Here is an 18,872-nt window from a genome sequence, read left to right as displayed (position 1 = left end):
CCTGCCACCGGGTCGGATTCTCCTTGAAATGAGCCTCTGATTACATTTTGCCAGGCAAAGTAACAATGAGTAGTACTGACCAAAAGGCATAAAGGGAGGATATTTATTTAGATTATTATTATGGTGGAACTTATGCCCACAGGGGTCTCTAAAATTAGCAAAATTTTAATTTCTTGTAGTAGCTTTAAAAATTATGGACCCAATTTTATGTCTTTTGGTGAAGTGTGTGGTCTCTTTAACCCCTCCAGCAATAAATCACTATAATATCCCTTTATTAATATAATATTATGTGTCAGTTGCTCAGTTTTAAGCATAATAATGTCCACATATTTGTATCCTGGCATCTTTTCTACCTCTATTCTATATTATATCTTAATAAGCCTGAAATTAAAGGATTAATAAGTTTCATTTAACACATTATAATGTATAATGTCCATACGGTACGACATATATGGATTTAATTGGCTGGATGTGCCTAAATTCGTGGGAAAAGCGTATAAGTATTAGAGCCTGGGAACGACAGGTGAATGAATGAATGAATGAATGAATGAGTGAATGAATGAGGGGCTGTTCAAGCGTCTGCGTCACGTCTTTGAAGTGCACTTATGCACCGACGGCTCCTATTTGTCTATAGGACGCGGCAATCAATGTCGTCGTTGGCGCATTTTCACAGTGAACCGTTACCTGCGGGACAAATCTGTCAATCAAAGGGACAAGACCATATAAATATCATCGCGTGGAGTCAGGTCAACGACCTCAGTTGCCTTCTTCTCTCTTTGGCATTCACATCTGGGATACGAACAGACAAACGGGCCTCCAGTTTGGAATACAGCTGCTGCTATGGGACCTTTGGATCTGCTTACAGTCATGGTTCTGTCCATGTGCTGCCATGTTCAGTTTACATCAGCCTGGTATGTCGCTTACTTTTGGAGGAATTAATCTACAAATACGGCAGTGTGATGTTTGTTTGCTGGTGGTATATAGTGATATGGGATTAACGTGTCTTAATTGTTTTCTTTCAACAGGACAGTGAATAATTTCCTCATGACTGGACCTAAGGTAAATATATTTTTATCTATCTGGGCACATACTGTGCGTAAAAGCTCTCTAAATTAAAAAAAAGAAGCTGATTTAAAAGCTGATGTAATCTATATATGTTTTCCTTGTTTCCCTCTCAAGGCTTTTCTGACCTATGCCGGTAGTGTGCAAATTGGCGCACAGAGTGGAATACAAGAGTGTAAACACCAGTTTGCGTTGGAGAAGTGGAACTGCCCAGAAAACACGCTCCAGTTATCCACACACAACGGCCTAAGAAGTGGTAAGAAATTCTATATCTATCATATGCATGACATGTAGCAGTACGAGGGTGTGGTGGTGGGTTCACTTCCAGCCAGGTTTGGTGATGCGCTCTTGCGCAAAGTTAATCCTTCAACTCAAAGACGTTGACCTCCCACAACAGATGCACATTAGACCACGAACCCAGATTTGAGAGGATTTTTTCTTACGGAATCCTGTCTTTTCTAAAATATTTTGGTATGAAGCTAATAACATCTCCGTTATTAATCTTAAATCTAATTGTTGGTCCCCGGACCACAGTTTTAGTTGCATCCTGACCTCCATAAAGAATGGACACAAACATAACAATAAGATTTTACGCACGGTTTACGCGCCCTTTACGCACAGTATTTGAGCGCTGCCGCTGCACATTTATGGTGCAAAATTGGACTGCAAAGTAACACTGTCTTTTGCTTTCTTTTCCACCTTTTGTAGCCACACGGGAGACATCTTTTGTCCACGCCATCAGCGCAGCCGGAGTGATGTACACGCTCACCAAGAACTGCAGTATGGGAGACTTTGACAACTGCGGCTGTGATGATTCCAGAATTGGACAGACAGGTACATTTCTATTCTATTTGTGGCCTATTTACAATTAGACTAAAATAGGTTAAATTGACCTTTTATTCTTAGAACTGAATAATAATTTGCATTTTTAATCCGCAGGTGGCAGAGGGTGGATCTGGGGAGGCTGTAGTGATAATGTGGCGTTTGGAGAGAAGATCTCCAAACAGTTTGTGGACGCGCTTGAAGATGGACATGATTCACGCGCAGCAGTGAACCTGCATAACAACGAGGCAGGCAGACTGGTAAGACACGATTTTACTATTACTCAAAGTTTTAAATCACTATTTATGAGCTATGTCCTCAAATGCAGGCATTTATGAATAACTCGGGTCAGGGAAGGAAAAGTTGTGTTTTCATGTTTTTTGTCAGTGGCATTTACGCACGTGTCCAAATCCAAGAAGAAGAAAGTTGTGCAAGTTTGATGATTAAATTTCCAACTCTCTTGGCAGGCAATCAAAGCTACCATGAGAAGAGCCTGTAAGTGTCACGGGGTGTCTGGGAGCTGCAGCATCCAGACCTGCTGGATGCAGCTGGCTGACTTCAGAGAAGTGGGTAACTACCTGAAGCTGAAGCACGAACATGCAAAGAAGCTGGAGGTGGACAAGAAGCCTGCGAGGGCCGGGAACAGCGCGGACAACAGAGGAGCCATCGCGCACACGCTCCGGAGCATCACTCGGACGGAGCTCATTTACCTAGAGGACTCCCCGGATTACTGCGTCAAGAACCACAGCCTGGGATACCACGGCACGGAGGGGCGAGAGTGTCTGAAGGGTGGAAAGAACATGTCCCAGTGGGAGAGGAAGAGCTGCCGCAGGCTGTGCTATGAATGCGGCCTCAGAGTGGTGGAGAAGCGCATTCAGGTTGTCAGCAGCTGCAACTGCAAGTTTCACTGGTGCTGCACAGTCAAGTGTGACAAATGCACGCAAGTTGTGACTAAATATTACTGTGCGCGTAAAGACGGTGGAAGAAAACCACATAATAAAACGAAGCGCAAGCACCGTGCGCGCCGGCACTGATTGACATTTGTTGAATGGAGTCAATGTCCTCCTCTCTTTTCAGTGAATTCATCATTATGGACACCAATAAGCATTATTCTGTATTTCATTTTGAACTGTCACATCACCTGAAGCCTTTTAATGCACTTTAACTTATTGATTTGATTCTGTACATAAATCAAATTATGCTTTTTTTAAGGACCAAACTCTCCATGCATGCTCATTGGTCTTATTTGTTGTGTTTGTCTTCTGTGAAGTCTGAAAATTGTCAAATATTATATATGTATTTGAAATAAAAAATAAATATTTTTCTACAATATGAACGCCTCGGTTTGATTTGTCAGTAGCAAAATTCTGATTATTTGTACATTGGTGCCCTGGTGTCAAAGAGCCTTGGGGAAGAAGGTAAACTGTCGCCTAATGCCACCCTTTGAAGTGCGCATATAGGCGTTTCCTGACCGCGTCAACCAATCAGCTCCCTGGGACACCAGAGACAAAGAACAGAACTTCCATTTGTTCTTCATCCAAATAAAGGAGAAAGTTGCAGCTCGGAGGTCAAGCTAACTAGATCTCTACTTTGAGGCCTGACAGTGTAGATGAAAATGATGCATTCATTACTTTGGCTCCTGCTCCCTCTTTTATACAAAATTTGTCCGGGACAAGCTTGGTAAGAGACTATCTACGTTGTTTGCATGTACCTTTCCTCCATGTGTAAACTTAACACGAATTAACCACATTCTTTTATCCTCTTATCGTCTTCTCAGGGTTGCAAGTAACTTTCTTATGACGGGACCAAAGGTAAATACTAAATACTTGATTTCTGATATTATTACCTTGACAAGTTAAAAGTCTCAGAGGCTTTTAAAAATGACAAAAAACAAATGCCTCTCCCGCAGGCCTACCTCACCTATGCAAGGAGCGTGCAGGTGGGCACACAGAGTGGGATTGAGGAGTGCAAACACCAGTTTGCGTGGGACAGATGGAACTGTCCCGACAGCGCAACACAGCTCAGAGGACTGAGACGAGGTATGTTCAGATTGTAAATACAATTCTTTCATCGAGTTCTGTATGCAGGCCCATAAATGTTGAGGGAAAGTGTCATTCATGCGTAGAAAGGTCATATTGTTTCCATACAATAACACAGGACATCATGCACCAAAATGGAAACTTTTTGACTATAAAAAGCACTATCACTGGTAATTCTTTATCATTCATTCATCTTTAATTTTTATGGTGACATAATTAATGACTATTTGAGTATGACATATAAAACGTGATTCTCATTTCCTGTCTCTGACAGCGACCAGAGAGACTTCTTTCATCCATGCCATCAGTGCAGCAGGGGTCATGTACACTCTGACCAGGAACTGTAGCCTGGGAGACCTCGACAACTGTGGCTGTGATGTCTCCAAGAATGGAAAAATCGGTGAGGATCCAAGAAAAAAGACATATAGGCCATTACTCAGAATATTATCATTTATCTTGTGGTTTGTTGTGCGCATAAAACTTTTTTTTCCCTTTCTTTAGATTTATAGATTTGGTGATCTGATTATAGGTAATGTGTTATATTGTGCGTGCAGGCGGACGTGGCTGGCTGTGGGGTGGCTGCAGTGATAACGTGGATTTTGGGGAAAGGATTTCCAAACAATACGTGGACGCGCAGGAGACAGGTCAGGACTCCAGAGCTGCTGTCAATCTGCACAACAACGCGGCTGGACGACTGGTATGTGATGGCCACACATCTGACTTTACAAATTTACGAAAAGGCTGGGAAACAAGGACAAAATCAAACATCATGATATTGTTTGACTAAATCATAGTTATCGTCATTGTAACAATACTGCACGAATGACTACTTGTGCTTTCACAAAACATTATCACTAAGCTTTTTGATAATTATCAGTAACGTGGGTATAATGATTAAGTGGATGAAGGCAAATAATAGAACAGTCTGGTAAGTTCAGAAAATTACATCTCTTTACTTTGCAGCCTTTAAAACCCTACGGTGACATGCAAAATCTAGATAATATCATATCATGATATCGATATAATAGCACTAGTTTTAAGTCATTGAAAGTATTGAATTTTCCCTGCTTTCCAACAGGCTGTGAAGGCAACAATGAAGCGCATCTGCAGATGTCACGGCATGTCTGAGAGCTGCAGCGTCCAAACCTGCTGGACTCAGCTGTCAGATTTCAGAGAAATCGGCAACTACTTGAAGATCAAGCACAGTCAGGCTCAAAAACTGGACATCGACAAGAAACGCATGCGTGCTGGCAACAGCGCGGACACGCGGAGCGCCATCGTGGACGCGTTCGGCAGCATCGCGCCGACGGAGCTCATCTACCTGGAAGATTCCCCGGATTACTGCAAGAGGAACTCCAGCCTCGGGCTGTTTGGCACCGAGGGCCGGGAGTGTGTGCAGCACGGAGAGGGGTTAACGCACTGGGAGAGACGCAGCTGCCGCAGGTTGTGTCATGAATGCGGCCTGAGGGTGGAGGAGAGGCGCACGGAGGTGGTGAGCAGCTGCAACTGCAAATTCCACTGGTGCTGCACGGTGAACTGTGAGAACTGCTCTCAGGTGATAGTCAAACATGTGTGCGCCAGGAGGGACGGTGCTGACGGGCACGGCTTCAGACGGAGAAACCGTGGACCCAAATAAAATAAAACATATTGCCTATATGTTTCACCTGTTATCTGCCTTGTTCGCAGTTCAGTCTGTTAAATAAGATGTTAAAATGTCTGTTTGCACTTTCTATTCCTTACATGTCTTTTCATGTCAACTTGTATACATGAGTGAGTGTCTATTTATGAAGATTTTAAGTGAAATAAAATTTAAAAACAAAAGACTTCTGTCACGTTTCTTTCAGTCAACACAGACATTTGATTATTAGAGCTGCCACAATAAAGGTTAGCATTATTATATTTAACATATTTTGTTTTAGTTCCACCATAACCACATAGTATAACGTCAAAAACGTAATTCTCAATGTAACTCTGCCTGATTTCACAGAGAAACCGACCAGGTGGCAGGCATTGAGAATAACTGTACAGAATTATCTAATCTGCCTGCAGCTGGTCTTGTTAACTTATGTAGGTCATATAGAGGCATCAGTAATAATTTGATAGTGTTTCATAACAAGTTAAAACTCATTGTAGTACTTTAATTTAAAGCTAGGACAAGGAATCTTAATATTTTGTTGATTTTAGAGATCCTTGCGGACAAAAGTGACAGTTTCCAACACCATAACCACAAAATATAACATCAAAAACCAAATTATGGTAATAAAAAAGCGTCTCCTGCTTCATTTCAACTGGCCAACTACTCAATGTAACTTTGCAGGGAAAATGTAAAACCTGACTCCTTTCATCTGATTTCAAGATATGAAGAATCCGACCCGGTGGCAGCCATTAAGAATAATTATGTAGAAGTTTCCAACTTTCTCGTGGACGGTCTTGCTTGCTTATTTGGGCATCAGTATAAATTGAGAACGTTTCATAAACAGTTTAAAATTCCTTGTAGTAGCTTTAACTTAATACATGTCAGAACCAGTGGATTGTATAACAGAGCACACAAGCGTCTATTACAATAAGAATAGAGTGAATACACTTAACAGAGGATTACATGGATAACATGGTGCAGTTCGCACCTAAACAAGGTGTTGATCCAGCGTTGATCCACTTTGATGTCAACGTGTATTGATTTCATTCAAAGAGCAGCGAAGCTTTGAAAGACAAATTAGGGAAGTATTTCCACCAGGAGAGTTTAGATATTTGGCCTGATAATCCGGGACTCTGTCGCATCCCACAGGCAATGCAAATGTGTCACAATACATCAAAGCGCGTGAGGGGAAACGCGTTGACAGACCAAACTTCCATTTAACTGTTGCTCAGCAGAAGTGGGCCACATTTAGGTCCAGATATGACACTGTGAATCCAGTGAGGATTTCACAGAGGGCTCCCATTCCTCCTCGGATGCGAGTTAATTTCTAATCTTATAATTTGCAAGTAATTAGGTCTAAGAGGAGCCTCGTCTCCGCCCACTGGCCTATCTGTATCTTAAGAGCCATTCATTTGCCTCCTTGTTCCCTCTACCCCCCGCCTCTCCAAAAATCTTCCTCTCAGCTGGACGTGTCATAAATCTGCCACTGTCTCACTTCAATGACTGATGGCATGGATATTACCTTCATAAGGGGGTCCATGCCTGGGGGGAGGGGGGGAGTCTAACAGAAGAGAGAGAGAGGGGGGGGGGGGGTGTAACAAGGCTGCTTCACTTACAGAGCAATCAGTAAATGACAAGATAAATTAGGAATTATATCATGGTGGATTATCATCACATTACACAGCAGATGAACTGGTGTCACTTCAGATTAGAATCCTAAGAAATCTGGTAACATTAAAGTCAGTGGAATCTGTTTTTTCAATTTGTGCCAACACTGCTTGTTATTTAAGATTTGACCCAACCGACGAGGGACCACAAACACATTTTTGCAACGAGTCCTCAAAAGTGGTTATCAAACACTGACAAACACACATGATGGAGGTAGGATAATTTATGATTTACCCATAAATTTTACTGTCCAAAAGTATGTCAGGGCACGGAAACAGTAAACTTTCACCAGTATTATTAACCACTGAGTAACTATAAGTCAAAAAAGACACAAATAGAACAAAATATATGTATATATTAAACCTGAACTGGGAAAAAGTATCACATTTTACATAAAATGCTGCCTATCATGCTAACAAATTAAAACAATCTGCATTATGTTCTGTTAAAAAAAGTTTGTATACTGATAATTCTGTGTTTATATTCTGTAAAAAGAATACCAGCCAATCACCTAAACAAACTTAAAAACTAATATATGGGTAAATGTGCTTTTCTTTTAGGACAAAATTGGTCTCTAAAAATGTCTTACAGGGACAGAAAAGCTGATGAAGTACAACTACATACAGAGTAACACTACTCTCACACACCAAAACACTCCTTCCCATTTGTCTGTTTGCTTCTGGGGATGTCCTGTATTTCCCATGATGTCCTGCTGTGTGTTAATGAAGGTTTCGCCCCACTGGAGGCCCTCACCGATCCGCCCCTTATCTCTGCCCTCCACTGGGTACATTATTGCCTCCATATTGCTCCCATATGACGTTGTTGCTGTTGGTTGCACTCTACACATGTGCTGATAACTTCCCTTTCCCTAAAAAGTGTCATCTCTAAGGTGAGGTTCAGTTATTTTATGCTGTAACAGTGTTCTAGGCCTCATCTTGTCTTTCATGCGGGGGTATTTTTCCCCAATCAGGACAGAGGAGGAAAACAGGGGAGGAGGGGGTTGATCTCCCACAAGGACCCCCCAGGAGGACTCATGTATTCACCCAGACATGCCTGGGGGATCTGAGCGTGATTGATCATCCCTTTTCTCTGCAGCCCTCCTCTCTCACCTGGGTGTGAGATACCGAGAGGCCCAACACAGGACAGACATGCGGCTGGGATAAAACATCTGACGTCCTCCAACTTTATCATTTTGAATCAAAAGCACACATTAAATGATACACTACGACTCAAAATAAGTGCCTCTAAGCAGCAACAGTAATCTGTGCATTTAATTAAAATAACTTAAAAGTGTATATCCACGTTAGACTTGAGCAATCTATTTAGATCGAACCATATTTATAATTCTTGAAGAAATCTACAGCTCTCATTAAGATCCTGCTGTTAAGTCAAAAAACAAACACACAAGTGAGAACAAACTAAAATAATGACCACCGTAGCTACAAGCCTGCGGTAGCAAATGCAGGTATGAGAAAGGAAATCAACAGCTTCTATGTTTAGAGACACGTATAGTCTGCAGGGTGTGCATGCACTAATCTAACAATTCTATTAAAAGTTCTTTGCAACCACTGAAACTGCCTACTTTGGTCTTTTACACAATAGATGACGCACCACAAGCATGCTAATTTGAAGGTCAGACAGAGCAACAGTTTTGTGAGTTCACTTCTGAACAAAAAGTTCCTGATGTCATTAAAACCATTTTTGCAGTGGATGTGATACTTGCAGGAGACAAGCATGAGTTTAAACAATGTGCCCTCTAAAGAGGAGGTGATGGGATGGAGTCCCCAAAGTCTGGCCAACTACATGAAGAAGGTGAGTATCAAAAAGAGCAGCCTGAGCTTAAATTAAGACTTTTTTTAGGTTACATTTTCTGTAAGGGTCAAGTACTGTAGTTTCCGTTGTGTTAAAACTGCTTATCTTAAAAGGGTGCACAATATGTATGAAACAAATTAACAATATACATAATATCATGCATACTGCATTGTTTGAATAACGTAAGCAACAGTTCAGTGTTTACCCAGTTAGAAATGTACTTCTGTCCAGTACTTAGTATTTATCACGTTTTGATGTGTGTGGCTTTTGCTAACTTTTTGCATACAGTAAATTTCTTAACACTAAATCCAAGGCACGGAACATGAAGACTGAGCTAATTAATTTTTAGACAATTATATAACTCTAAACATACATTAAAAGCTAAACTGCCTGCTCTAAAAACGTGACATCTTCTCAGCTTAAGTTATCAGGTTGCGACAAAGTCGTGAAGAAGAGCAGTATAACTGGTGCACAGTTCGTGGTAAGTGACAGTGTGTCTAAAATATCTACTATGCTGACAATCTGAGCAACTGATTTTCTATTTTATAACTGGTATTAAACTCTGCATCACCCAGAAAATGACTGAGTGTGACCTTCAAGTGTTCCCCAGCCTTTATATCTCGTGAGTCTGACTGAAAATATGCATTTCATTCTATACCAAACTGTTTTCCAACCAAAATATTTATAAACAGTCTATCAACCGATATCTATTAAGGCATTGGTTCTCAACCTAGGAAATGAAAAACTTATATTACAAAAGAGACATTTACCAAAGTTAAAGGTTCTAAGAACAGAAACACTAGAAATTATAGAATTTATGTTATTTTTGATAGTAAATTTAAGATAATCCTTTATTAGTCCCACAGTGGGGAAATTCGCAGTATTACAGCAGCAAAGTGGAGAGCAAAAATAGAAAGAAGGATCAATAAAAACAATAAATAATAAGTAAACAAGCCATTTATACAAGAGGAGAATATTTTAAAAATATGAACAAATTAAATCAGATGAAATGTAAAAGATAGAAACCATATAAACAATATAAAGGAGTCTAAATTTGGAATGAATTACGTATTCTTTTGGTGTGTGAGTGCCTGTGTGCAGGCTGGGTGGACTGTTGGGCTTTTGTAAGATACGAATAGGTGGGTCTCTGAGGAAAAACGGTTGGGAACCATTGCATTAAGGCATAAAGGTTCATTGTGGCCACGTATGCGTGACAAGACACAAGAGGTTTTATCTTATTCTGTGACACGATATAATCTACATTAGGCTGTAGCAGCTAATGGAACTTTGAGCCACAATTACAAGTAGCTGTGCAGAGTCATACTGCAATACTGAACTTATATACAGTATTTTGCTAACAACTTTGGTCTTGTATCTTTATAGAATAATTACTAAGATCCAAAGAGATATGAGCAAGGGGGAGCAGAAGAGGCCCTTTGGTCTTAAGTAAGAATTTTTTCATTTTATTTTACAGCTTCTACTGAATGTTTAACCATAACGTAACAACAATGCATAACTTTCATACTTATTTTTTGTGCAGACCAAAGGCACAAAAGTATCCAAAACAAGGTAAAGAACACTTGGGTTAAATATGACACTGATCTCTTACAACCATCTTTCCTCAGGCCTGATATTATTCTGTTTATGGTTTATTTTCCTACAGTATTTGTACAGGAGGAAGAAGTTTGGAACTCAGATGAGTTTGTAAGTAAAAGCTTGAGTTGATTATAAATGTGGTCACATTTAATGAAACAGACTTCAGGGTCAAAGAAAAAATTATTAAAGTAAGTGGTGAGCTGCACTCACTGCTTATATTACCTGTGTTCTGTGGTCAGGACAATGATAGTGACTACGAGGACCCACAAGACGAGGAGGAAGGTGAAGACAGCTACATTTGTGCTGTGGCTGAGCCACAAACGGATGAGCAACAAGACAGTGATGAGTCCAGTGAAGAAGACAACGGGCTGCCTTCCTCTGCAGACCCAATGAGGCCACCTCGACCCCCGAGAGGGGCTGAACTTCATGACGGTCACTACAGAGGTGACAGAAAGAAACCAGTCGAGAAAAAGTACCAGAGTACCTGCTGCTTTTTCATTTGATATTATTTGAAAACAGAACTTGTGTTCACGTGTTCTGCAGGCCGTACTTTAGAAAACATGTATGTGTGTGCAGGTCCTGCTCCTGCTCCTCCTCCCCCTGCTGAGAGGTCCTCAAAACCTCCACTTCCTGTTCAACCAAGAATGAACCATGCCCTTCCTAAACCTTATAAAGCACCAGGTGACCGCACAATTAACACCACAATCACCTGATTTATTGATTATAATTCTGATGATCTAAACAGTGTTTCTCAAAAGGGGATAGAAGTACCCCTAGGGCACGTTGGAGTGCTGCAGCAGGGAACTTGATATTATTTTTTAATTTACTTTTAACATGACATCAGTCATGCATAATACAAATAAGTCCTAAAATAATTAAGTTCTGATAAGCTCAATAAAAAATGTAAATATATGATCGATTTCACCACATTTTATATTTAATATTCCTATTTTCAATACAATCATTAACTGCTGTAAAACCTTACAAGAGAAGAAAGCAACAAACAGTCACGTTCACTATGAGCGAAAAGTCAGTTCCTGTAATGATTACAAAATTAATTGATGGTTTAAATGTATCAGTAATACAGCTGAAAACATGGAGGAAGATGTGAAAAAGCAAATAAAATCAGAGCCAAAACAGAAAGAATATGTTTTCATGGGATTTACTTCAACAGCGCCTTTCTACCAGAAATTTTTGCACTGGTTGGGTTTTACTTGGCAAGACACATTAAAGGGAACTTTAATGAAAAAAGTTTAAGAACCTCTGATCTAAAATACGTTTTTTTCTCCCAGCACCAGCCAGCCCACCCAATATTCCTGTTGACAGGAGCAAGAAGCCTGGACCACCTGGCCCGCCCCAGAAAGATCTGACAAAATCAAGTATGTTCTGCTCATTATGTAGTGTTTGGAGTGGTTGTAACGGTTGAACAGCAAAGTGTTGTAATCTTGTCACAATATTGCTGATTTCTATTTGACACTATCCATTATGTCCACAAGAGGGCAGCGCTGTCAAAGCATCCGGCAGCAAGGTCCCTCAACCAAAACCTCCTAGGCCTAGAAATGTGTTCAGCAGGTGAGTAACCCTGAACATTTTATGAGTGTAGCAAGCCTTCACTCTGGGTAATGCAATTAATAAGTTTTTAAATGTTCCATTTCATGTCTCCTTGTCCCAGACTAAGTAAACACAGTCCTGCTCCTCCGGTGCCAACACAACCTGCTGTGGCTAATGATTTAATACCAGAACCAACAGAGGTGAGAATCAAATGTAGAATCCCATTTAATTTCCATGTGACATGTGAACACATATAATATTCAGGGTTTCTGCAGGTTTCAACAAGTTAAAGCTAAGATTTTTGAGACCTTTTTTAAAGACCATTTTAAATGCAATTTAAGAACCACAAATACATCTATACTAACAAAAAAAACATTTTTGTGTTTGCATTAGTATTTACTGGTTCAATGTTGGTTTTGTTTTGTACTTGTTACGATGAGATCAATTCAAATCTTCACAAAAAACATTTAACGGTGAGACTGAAGCTCATAATTCAATAATTTTTAAGACCTGTGATTTAGCATTTAAGACAATTTAAGGCTTAAAATTAAGATTATTGGATTTCAGACTTTTTTTTAAATTTTTTTTAGGGATCTGCAGAAACCCCGGGTATTAAGGATGTGCTTTACTGTTCATTTACACATTTCTGAGTCATTTCAGGGAGCAAACAGCAGATGGCGATGTTGTAAAAAGAACACAAAACATCTTTATCATTGCAAAAGAGAAATGAGGAGAAAGAGTTTATTTAATTCTTACTATGACAGTTTTATTCTGGTGCATCCAGGGCTTGGATCCCAGTTGGTATGCAGGAAACGTGACCAGACATCAAGCCGAAGCTGCTCTCAGAGAGGTGAACCAGGTCAGGTGCTGCTTCTCACAGTCTCACACATCCTTTTTCTGAAAGAGAGACACACAACAATATATACAAACATACAGTTGGGCTGCACAATATGGTACAGGGTTTCTACCCCTTTTCCAAAGTCAAATTCAAGTAATTTTCAAGCTGCATGTTCAAGCTTTTCCAGCACACGCATAAATACATACTGTATATATACTCACTATACTATATAATAATTTTTGCATTGTAATTTTTAATTTAACTTGACAAAACTGATGATGCAGAGTTCAGAGTTGAATATTTTTTCAGTTGGGTAAATGGGTCTCATAAAATGTTTTATATGTCTATAAAATGTCAGGAAATAAGGGAAAAAAGTACTTCACAGTTTTTCAAAGTTCAAGGTGATGTTTTTACATATCATTTCATTGGTCCAAAACTCAAAGATATTCAGTTTAATATAACAAACAGAAAACAGGAAATTGCCCTATTTGTGAGGCTGACAACAGCATTTTTGCATTAAAATATCTTTAACTATCACTTCACTAGCACTTCACTGTTTCATTATAAAGCTCTTTTGTCTCACATTTTTTCCTTTATTAAATAATCAAAGGTTCTACCATATTGCAATTTTGCCAATATTTCAATTAGAGTGTGCAGCCCTAACATGCAGCTGAAGATTCACAGGATCTTATTTGCAGCACCATGTTAAACTGACTGAACATCTGCGTGTGTGGATTTGTCCTCATTTGTGTCTTCAGGATGGCACATTTGTGGTTAGGGACAGCTCAAAGGGCTCTGGCGAGCACCCCTACACCCTGATGCTGCTGAAACAAGGCAAGGTTTACAACATTAAGATCCGTAACCAAGGCAACTCCTACTCCTTGGGCACTGGCCTTAACACCAAAAAGGTAAATTGAAAATGATGATACGATTATCTGCCATGTTAAAATGAAGGGAAAATGTCGTCAGCATGCTCACTCAAAGTAAACTGAAAAGTTCACATCTTGCGGCACGCCTCGGGGAGTGTTTGATGCTGACTTGTGCTGCGCTGCGTCATTAGGTCCCTATCATCTTTTTTGTGTATGCTGCTGTGCTGTAGAGTTTCCCTGGGGTGAAGGAGATGATTACCCATCACACACACACCCCGCTGCTGCTCATTGATGCCACAGACCAGAGCTCCGAAGCGCCGAGCCACTGTTGCCTGCTGCACCCTGCGGGACTCTGACCAGCACCGTCACTGAGCTTAATGTGGGCGTTTTTGCGTCTGTCTCTGTTTCTGTATGCTAATTTGTGCGCAGGCATTCATGAGGCTTGTTCAGAAGCCTTTTAGGAACATCCAAACAAATGTCACAATTTTCACTATCACAAAAGGTCATTGTTATGTAATTTCTCTCTTTGGTATCTTGTGTTTTTAATAAACAAGAATGAGAGAAAAGGAATGATTTTTACATGGCTGAACGCACGTTTATTTTATTAAACTGTGTTTCCCAGACGCACAGCATTACCTCTGTTCTTCACAGTTAAGTTTCAGGTCAGGCTGGAGGGCTGCGGCTGCTCCTTCAGCGCCTCTTGGACTTTCAAAAGCGGCAACTTGTCAGGGCGGCCAACACAAACGATCAGATCACACTGCCTCAGCTGGGTTCGCACTGCAGGCAGAAAACAAATACCTTGTTTAACAACGGCCTCGGGTTAAAACAGTTATAAGATGTCCAAAAGTCTCAGAACATATAAGGTTCCACATCAAGGATGATAGTAACAGGAAATGATAGTGTATGCATTCCTCTCCCTTTTGTCCTGTTATTATACAGAAGTGCTCATACTCAGTGTGTAACTGACACATTGACTGGATGTATATTACACTATAGGGGGATCACAATTTCAATATTAAACCAAATATCGATCAAAAATTAAAAAGCAATCAAGGCCGGCCTACTTATGGCATACAGCTCGTGCCAGAAAAAATAAACAGCACCTCAAAGACAACACAGAGTAGCTGACCGGCCACTAAATCACACTTGGCACCATATAGACTTTTGAACGAGGAATTTGAAAATGTAAATGACAGTTGTCAGGGCATAAAACCAATAATCTGCTGATCTCAGGGTTCCTACACCTTTTCCAAAGTCAAATTCAAGAACTTTTCCAGCATTTTCAATTTTCATTTGTTTAAATGCTTTTCCAGCACCTTACAGCTGTGCTTTATTCCAACTTTATATACATGATATACATTATACACAAAAATGTATGTTATGATATACATTATATCATATTCAAAATGATTATTTCACAGCTTTTATACATTACATCAGTTATTATTGTGCTGTAAACAACCAAAAATAATGATTTAGGATGACAAATTAAAAGAAAACAACTCATTTTCATGTTTCACAGCGTGTCACCAGTCTATAACTAGACTTCATCCTATACAACCTGGCTGAGCCAATACCCAACTTATTTTATTTCTTTATCTAAATAGTAAACTATTGAGGCAGGAAGCAATTCATTATGAAAGTAATGCAATTCAATCCAAGCACTTTTCAAACCTTGAAAATACTGCATTAAAATTCACATTCAAATTTACAAATCAAGACTATGAGTCATGTTTTAAAGCGGCATAGCTGTCAGTGTTCAAAAATATGTTTAAATCGGAAAATCAAATTGAATGGTGACATTAAAATCGAGTCAAATGGAATCATGGGCTTGAAGTATCGTAATACTCCTATTACACTAATACTGTACATTAATTCAAACACTTTGAACATGTTGTTAATTCACTGAAAATAGATCAAATTCACACAATCATATATGCTTAATTAGCTTGATTTTTGAGTTTGTAACGATGGATAATATTGTTCCAAAACTCTAGGAACTCTCTAAAATACCAGTTCAACTGACATCTGTTCATGTCATTAATCATTTCATGTCAGTACAAAATGGTATCATAGGTTCACAGTGGAGACACAGCATCAAGCGGAACAGTATCACAATCTTTACACACTTATGCTACATATGTAATAAAGTGTGATATTGGTTTCTAGGCTTTAAGCGATTAAAGTAAGGAGACGGCTGTAACCTAGTAAGACAACACAGTGAGCAGACATGACAGCCTCTTTTCCCACAACTGTCCCCCCTGGCAAAAAAAGTTGCAATATCATACTTCACATCAAATGCTCTGATGGACAACCATGTGTGTGAAATCCTTCCGTTAACTCATATCTTCGATCTGACAGACATCATGTAGCATCATGTACCTCTGCACTGCTGACATATATAAGGAAGGCTAAATTGTTCAGCAGTTGGTGTACTATAATCCACTTTTGGCTATCACATTTCAGATCTAGCATAACAGTTGCATCAAGCGCTTTGCATACTTGCAAATCGATCATCAAGTTCATCTTACTGGAATAATTGCTAGCTACTGACATTTTGGAGGTGCGGAGGGAGTGGATGAGGATCAACAGTCACACTTACATGCCAGTTGATCCATGCAGTTAGACAAGGAGTCCAGCCCTTTCAGTACGTTTTCCAGATCAACACAGACAGTTGAGGTAGCTTGTTCTGTGCCTCTCTCTGTGTTCTCCATCTGGAAACCAATTACACAAAAACAAAACAGGTGCTGTCAACAACAATTATATTTCATACACATATCTTTAAAAAGTACAGTTCTGAATGTGGGTGTAACAATTCATCCAGGATGCAAAATGAACCGTCAAAAGACTAGAGAATGTTTTGTCAAATTTAACCAGCCACTCAGTAGATGTTGACATTGAACTGAATTGAACAGACATTGTTTTTTGTACCTCTGTAAAACAATAAAAAATAGTCACCAGACAGAACACATTCTCATTTTGCTTTTTTATTATTCAATTTAAGGAACTAAACACACACTTTACCACCAACACAACAAACAAAATTTGCTGGTCATGCATGCATCAGCAGTCCAAGAGCTTACCATTACTGAATAAAACATCCTGTTTACATGCGACAAGCACAGAAATGAGTCCAAATACCTGCTTCCCCCTATCAAAAATACTGCTTTAGCAACTGCAGTATTTACTTGAACAGTTAAATAGTATAAATAAACTTTTCTTAATCTGAGTGCAGCTTTCTTGTAAACTGGAAACTGTTATGACTACATCATGTCTGAGTCACAGTCGTGGCATCAGGATCAGGACATTTGTCCATCTCTGGCTCCTGTCTTTGGTCTCCATAGACAGAAGCTCTGCATCTCTGATAACCTTCTTCTAGTTTGAGCAGAGAGGCCCCCAGCTCGGGACTGGTCCGAACTGCCACCATGTCATAAGCCATCCAAGTCAGCTTCACTACAGGTGCACACAACAAATGAAGATTAATTAAATGTGAGCTACCTGATGATTTAATTATGTCAGTAAATACTGTTAGAACAAATAAACCCTGGCTACGGTTCAACACGATAAAGTCACATACCTGACATGTTTTCAACATCTTCTATCAGTCTTTCCAAATTCTTGTTCAGCTCCAACATGTCCTCATTGCTGTTCTCCAGAAGTTCGGGCAGCGAAGAATTATCGGCCATCTAACAAATACAAACCGGCATATGGCTTTTTATCAGCTCTCAGTATTCTCAACGAGACTTGTCCGCTAAAAAAACATAACTTCGCCAACAAGCCGTCCATTGCTGCCGTGCAGTTGTCATGGCAGCAAAGGTAAGTTAACTGTTAGCTTACGACGCTAGTCTAACGTTAGCATAGTAATCTTGGAAAAGTTAGCATGGCAGGTTCTTCTGAAATTAAGATTGTGGATGGTTGTCATTTGTCAAGGAACGATGGCATTTACTAAAACAGCAGTTTACGATGTTAAGAGATAATATCTTACGTAAAAATGTGCAAAACTTACGGTAAAAAAAAGCTTTTCTTTAGCGAGTTAGCTTGAAATAATAAGTTCTCGTGCGGCTGTGTTTAGAGGGCAACCCCAGAGCTGCCAAAGATATCGCCACAGTGATTATATTAAATCAAACCACGTTCTTTCCCAACTCTAATTAGGTAAACTTGATCCAAACCTAGGCAGATATTAACCACAGCGCCGTCATATTATAAAACAGAATGTGTTTGCACAAGAATGTCCAAACAAATACGCGACACATACAAATCTCGCGAGAGTTTTCGGGTTCCCTTCTAGGCACGACCTTCTCGCGCTTATTTAACAAAGAGGTGATATAACTTCGTACGATTTTCAGGATAATTTTCAAAATTATTATTCTATAAACGTAATGAATAATAACCTGCTACTGTCTGGAGGCATGAATTATATGTATGAATTACATATATATGAATAATATCTAATTATATATTCCAAATTAAACAATGTTCATTAAAAGTGTGGCTTAAACTTTAAAGAAATTAATGTAAGGAAATATAAATGTAACATTAAATATTAGATGCATCCAGAATAATTAGATAAGAAGACATAAACCAGGGTGTCCACAAAATTTTCTGTTATTATAGGGGAAGACTATCTTCCATGAGAGCTGGAGCAGCATGCAGGAGGAAAAAAAAGAAACAAAATTTATAATAAAAGTAGGCCCAACAGTATTATTTATGTCTGTTTAAATTTGAATCATAATCATCAAAAAATTACAGATGACTGAACTCAATTAATGTTGGAATAACAGCTTGAGTGGAAAATTATTTAATTGAGGGTGAACAAAACGCCTGGAGCAACTGAACTAGCTGACAGCAGGAAAAAAACAGAGAAAGCAAGAACAGAGGACTCACCTGAGAAAACAACCAATCAAACAAGACTGGGGGCGTTTCTAGGGAAACAGATAAAGCAGGTGTGACAAGTGACATCTTGACAAACCAAGGGCAAA

At 39.5% G+C, this 18,872-nt stretch overlaps 4 protein-coding genes across 5 annotated transcripts; 3 read left to right on the top strand and 1 right to left on the bottom strand.

Annotated features, from left to right (window-relative positions):
• The first annotated feature begins 382 nt into the window (after window positions 1-382).
• LOC146326406 (protein Wnt-8a-like) lies at window positions 383-3,092 on the top strand. Its single transcript, XM_084718660.1, has 6 exons — window positions 383-911; window positions 1,026-1,059; window positions 1,180-1,318; window positions 1,771-1,896; window positions 2,002-2,144; window positions 2,352-3,092. The coding sequence occupies exons 1-6, from the start codon at window positions 841-843 to the stop codon at window positions 2,916-2,918; spliced, it is 1,080 nt and encodes a 359-aa protein (XP_084574786.1). The 5' UTR covers window positions 383-840; the 3' UTR covers window positions 2,919-3,092.
• Window positions 3,093-3,413: 321 nt separating this feature from the next.
• LOC146326405 (protein Wnt-8c-like) lies at window positions 3,414-5,746 on the top strand. Of its 2 annotated transcripts, XM_084718661.1 has the most exons (6): window positions 3,414-3,564; window positions 3,662-3,695; window positions 3,794-3,923; window positions 4,198-4,323; window positions 4,478-4,620; window positions 5,002-5,746. In XM_084718661.1, the coding sequence occupies exons 1-6, from the start codon at window positions 3,494-3,496 to the stop codon at window positions 5,557-5,559; spliced, it is 1,062 nt and encodes a 353-aa protein (XP_084574787.1). In that variant the 5' UTR covers window positions 3,414-3,493; the 3' UTR covers window positions 5,560-5,746. The 2 variants fall into 2 exon arrangements, with proteins under 2 accessions (XP_084574787.1, XP_084574788.1); XM_084718662.1 differs by lacking the exons at window positions 3,414-3,564; window positions 3,662-3,695 and adding an exon at window positions 4,042-4,093 and having other exon boundaries at window positions 3,792-3,923.
• A 3,191-nt stretch (window positions 5,747-8,937) lies between these two features.
• Window positions 8,938-14,507, top strand: lcp2b (lymphocyte cytosolic protein 2b). The gene is made up of 14 exons (XM_084719818.1): window positions 8,938-9,039; window positions 9,458-9,520; window positions 9,615-9,661; window positions 10,423-10,485; window positions 10,580-10,608; window positions 10,703-10,743; window positions 10,875-11,107; window positions 11,144-11,316; window positions 11,928-12,014; window positions 12,132-12,207; window positions 12,308-12,386; window positions 12,971-13,045; window positions 13,783-13,932; window positions 14,124-14,507. The coding sequence occupies exons 1-14, from the start codon at window positions 8,962-8,964 to the stop codon at window positions 14,247-14,249; spliced, it is 1,320 nt and encodes a 439-aa protein (XP_084575944.1). The 5' UTR covers window positions 8,938-8,961; the 3' UTR covers window positions 14,250-14,507.
• A 2,456-nt stretch (window positions 14,508-16,963) lies between these two features.
• On the bottom strand, window positions 16,964-17,933 carry syce3 (synaptonemal complex central element protein 3). The gene is made up of 3 exons (XM_084718344.1): window positions 17,900-17,933; window positions 17,471-17,579; window positions 16,964-17,346 (listed from the first exon to the last, which is right to left on the bottom strand). Exons 2-3 carry the CDS (start codon window positions 17,577-17,579, stop codon window positions 17,162-17,164), a joined length of 294 nt encoding a protein of 97 aa, XP_084574470.1. The 5' UTR covers window positions 17,900-17,933; the 3' UTR covers window positions 16,964-17,161.
• Between the last annotated feature and the right edge of the window lie 939 nt (window positions 17,934-18,872).

The sequence above is a fragment of the Lutjanus erythropterus genome, chromosome 5 (assembly GCF_056507025.1).
Source record: "Lutjanus erythropterus isolate fLutEry1 chromosome 5, fLutEry1.hap2, whole genome shotgun sequence".
NCBI lineage: Eukaryota > Metazoa > Chordata > Actinopteri > Lutjaniformes > Lutjanidae > Lutjanus > Lutjanus erythropterus.
Note: the sequence above shows the minus strand (reverse complement) of the source record. Positions and strands in the feature narration are given on the sequence as shown.

Coding starts and splice junctions, on each gene's coding strand:
- syce3 (XM_084718344.1), bottom strand. CDS start 17,579: ATGGCCGATAATTCTTCGCTGCCCGAACTTCTGGAGAACAGCAATGAG. Junction 17,347..17,470: donor AGATGTTGAAAACATGTCAG/GTATGTGACTTT, acceptor GTGCACCTGTAG/TGAAGCTGACTTGGATGGCT.
- lcp2b (XM_084719818.1), top strand. CDS start 8,962: ATGAGTTTAAACAATGTGCCCTCTAAAGAGGAGGTGATGGGATGGAGT. Junction 9,040..9,457: donor TGGCCAACTACATGAAGAAG/GTGAGTATCAAA, acceptor ACATCTTCTCAG/CTTAAGTTATCAGGTTGCGA. Junction 12,015..12,131: donor GAAAGATCTGACAAAATCAA/GTATGTTCTGCT, acceptor TATGTCCACAAG/AGGGCAGCGCTGTCAAAGCA.
- LOC146326406 (XM_084718660.1), top strand. CDS start 841: ATGGGACCTTTGGATCTGCTTACAGTCATGGTTCTGTCCATGTGCTGC. Junction 1,060..1,179: donor TCCTCATGACTGGACCTAAG/GTAAATATATTT, acceptor TTCCCTCTCAAG/GCTTTTCTGACCTATGCCGG. Junction 2,145..2,351: donor ACAACGAGGCAGGCAGACTG/GTAAGACACGAT, acceptor CTCTCTTGGCAG/GCAATCAAAGCTACCATGAG.
- LOC146326405 (XM_084718661.1), top strand. CDS start 3,494: ATGAAAATGATGCATTCATTACTTTGGCTCCTGCTCCCTCTTTTATAC. Junction 3,924..4,197: donor GCTCAGAGGACTGAGACGAG/GTATGTTCAGAT, acceptor TGTCTCTGACAG/CGACCAGAGAGACTTCTTTC. Junction 4,621..5,001: donor ACAACGCGGCTGGACGACTG/GTATGTGATGGC, acceptor GCTTTCCAACAG/GCTGTGAAGGCAACAATGAA.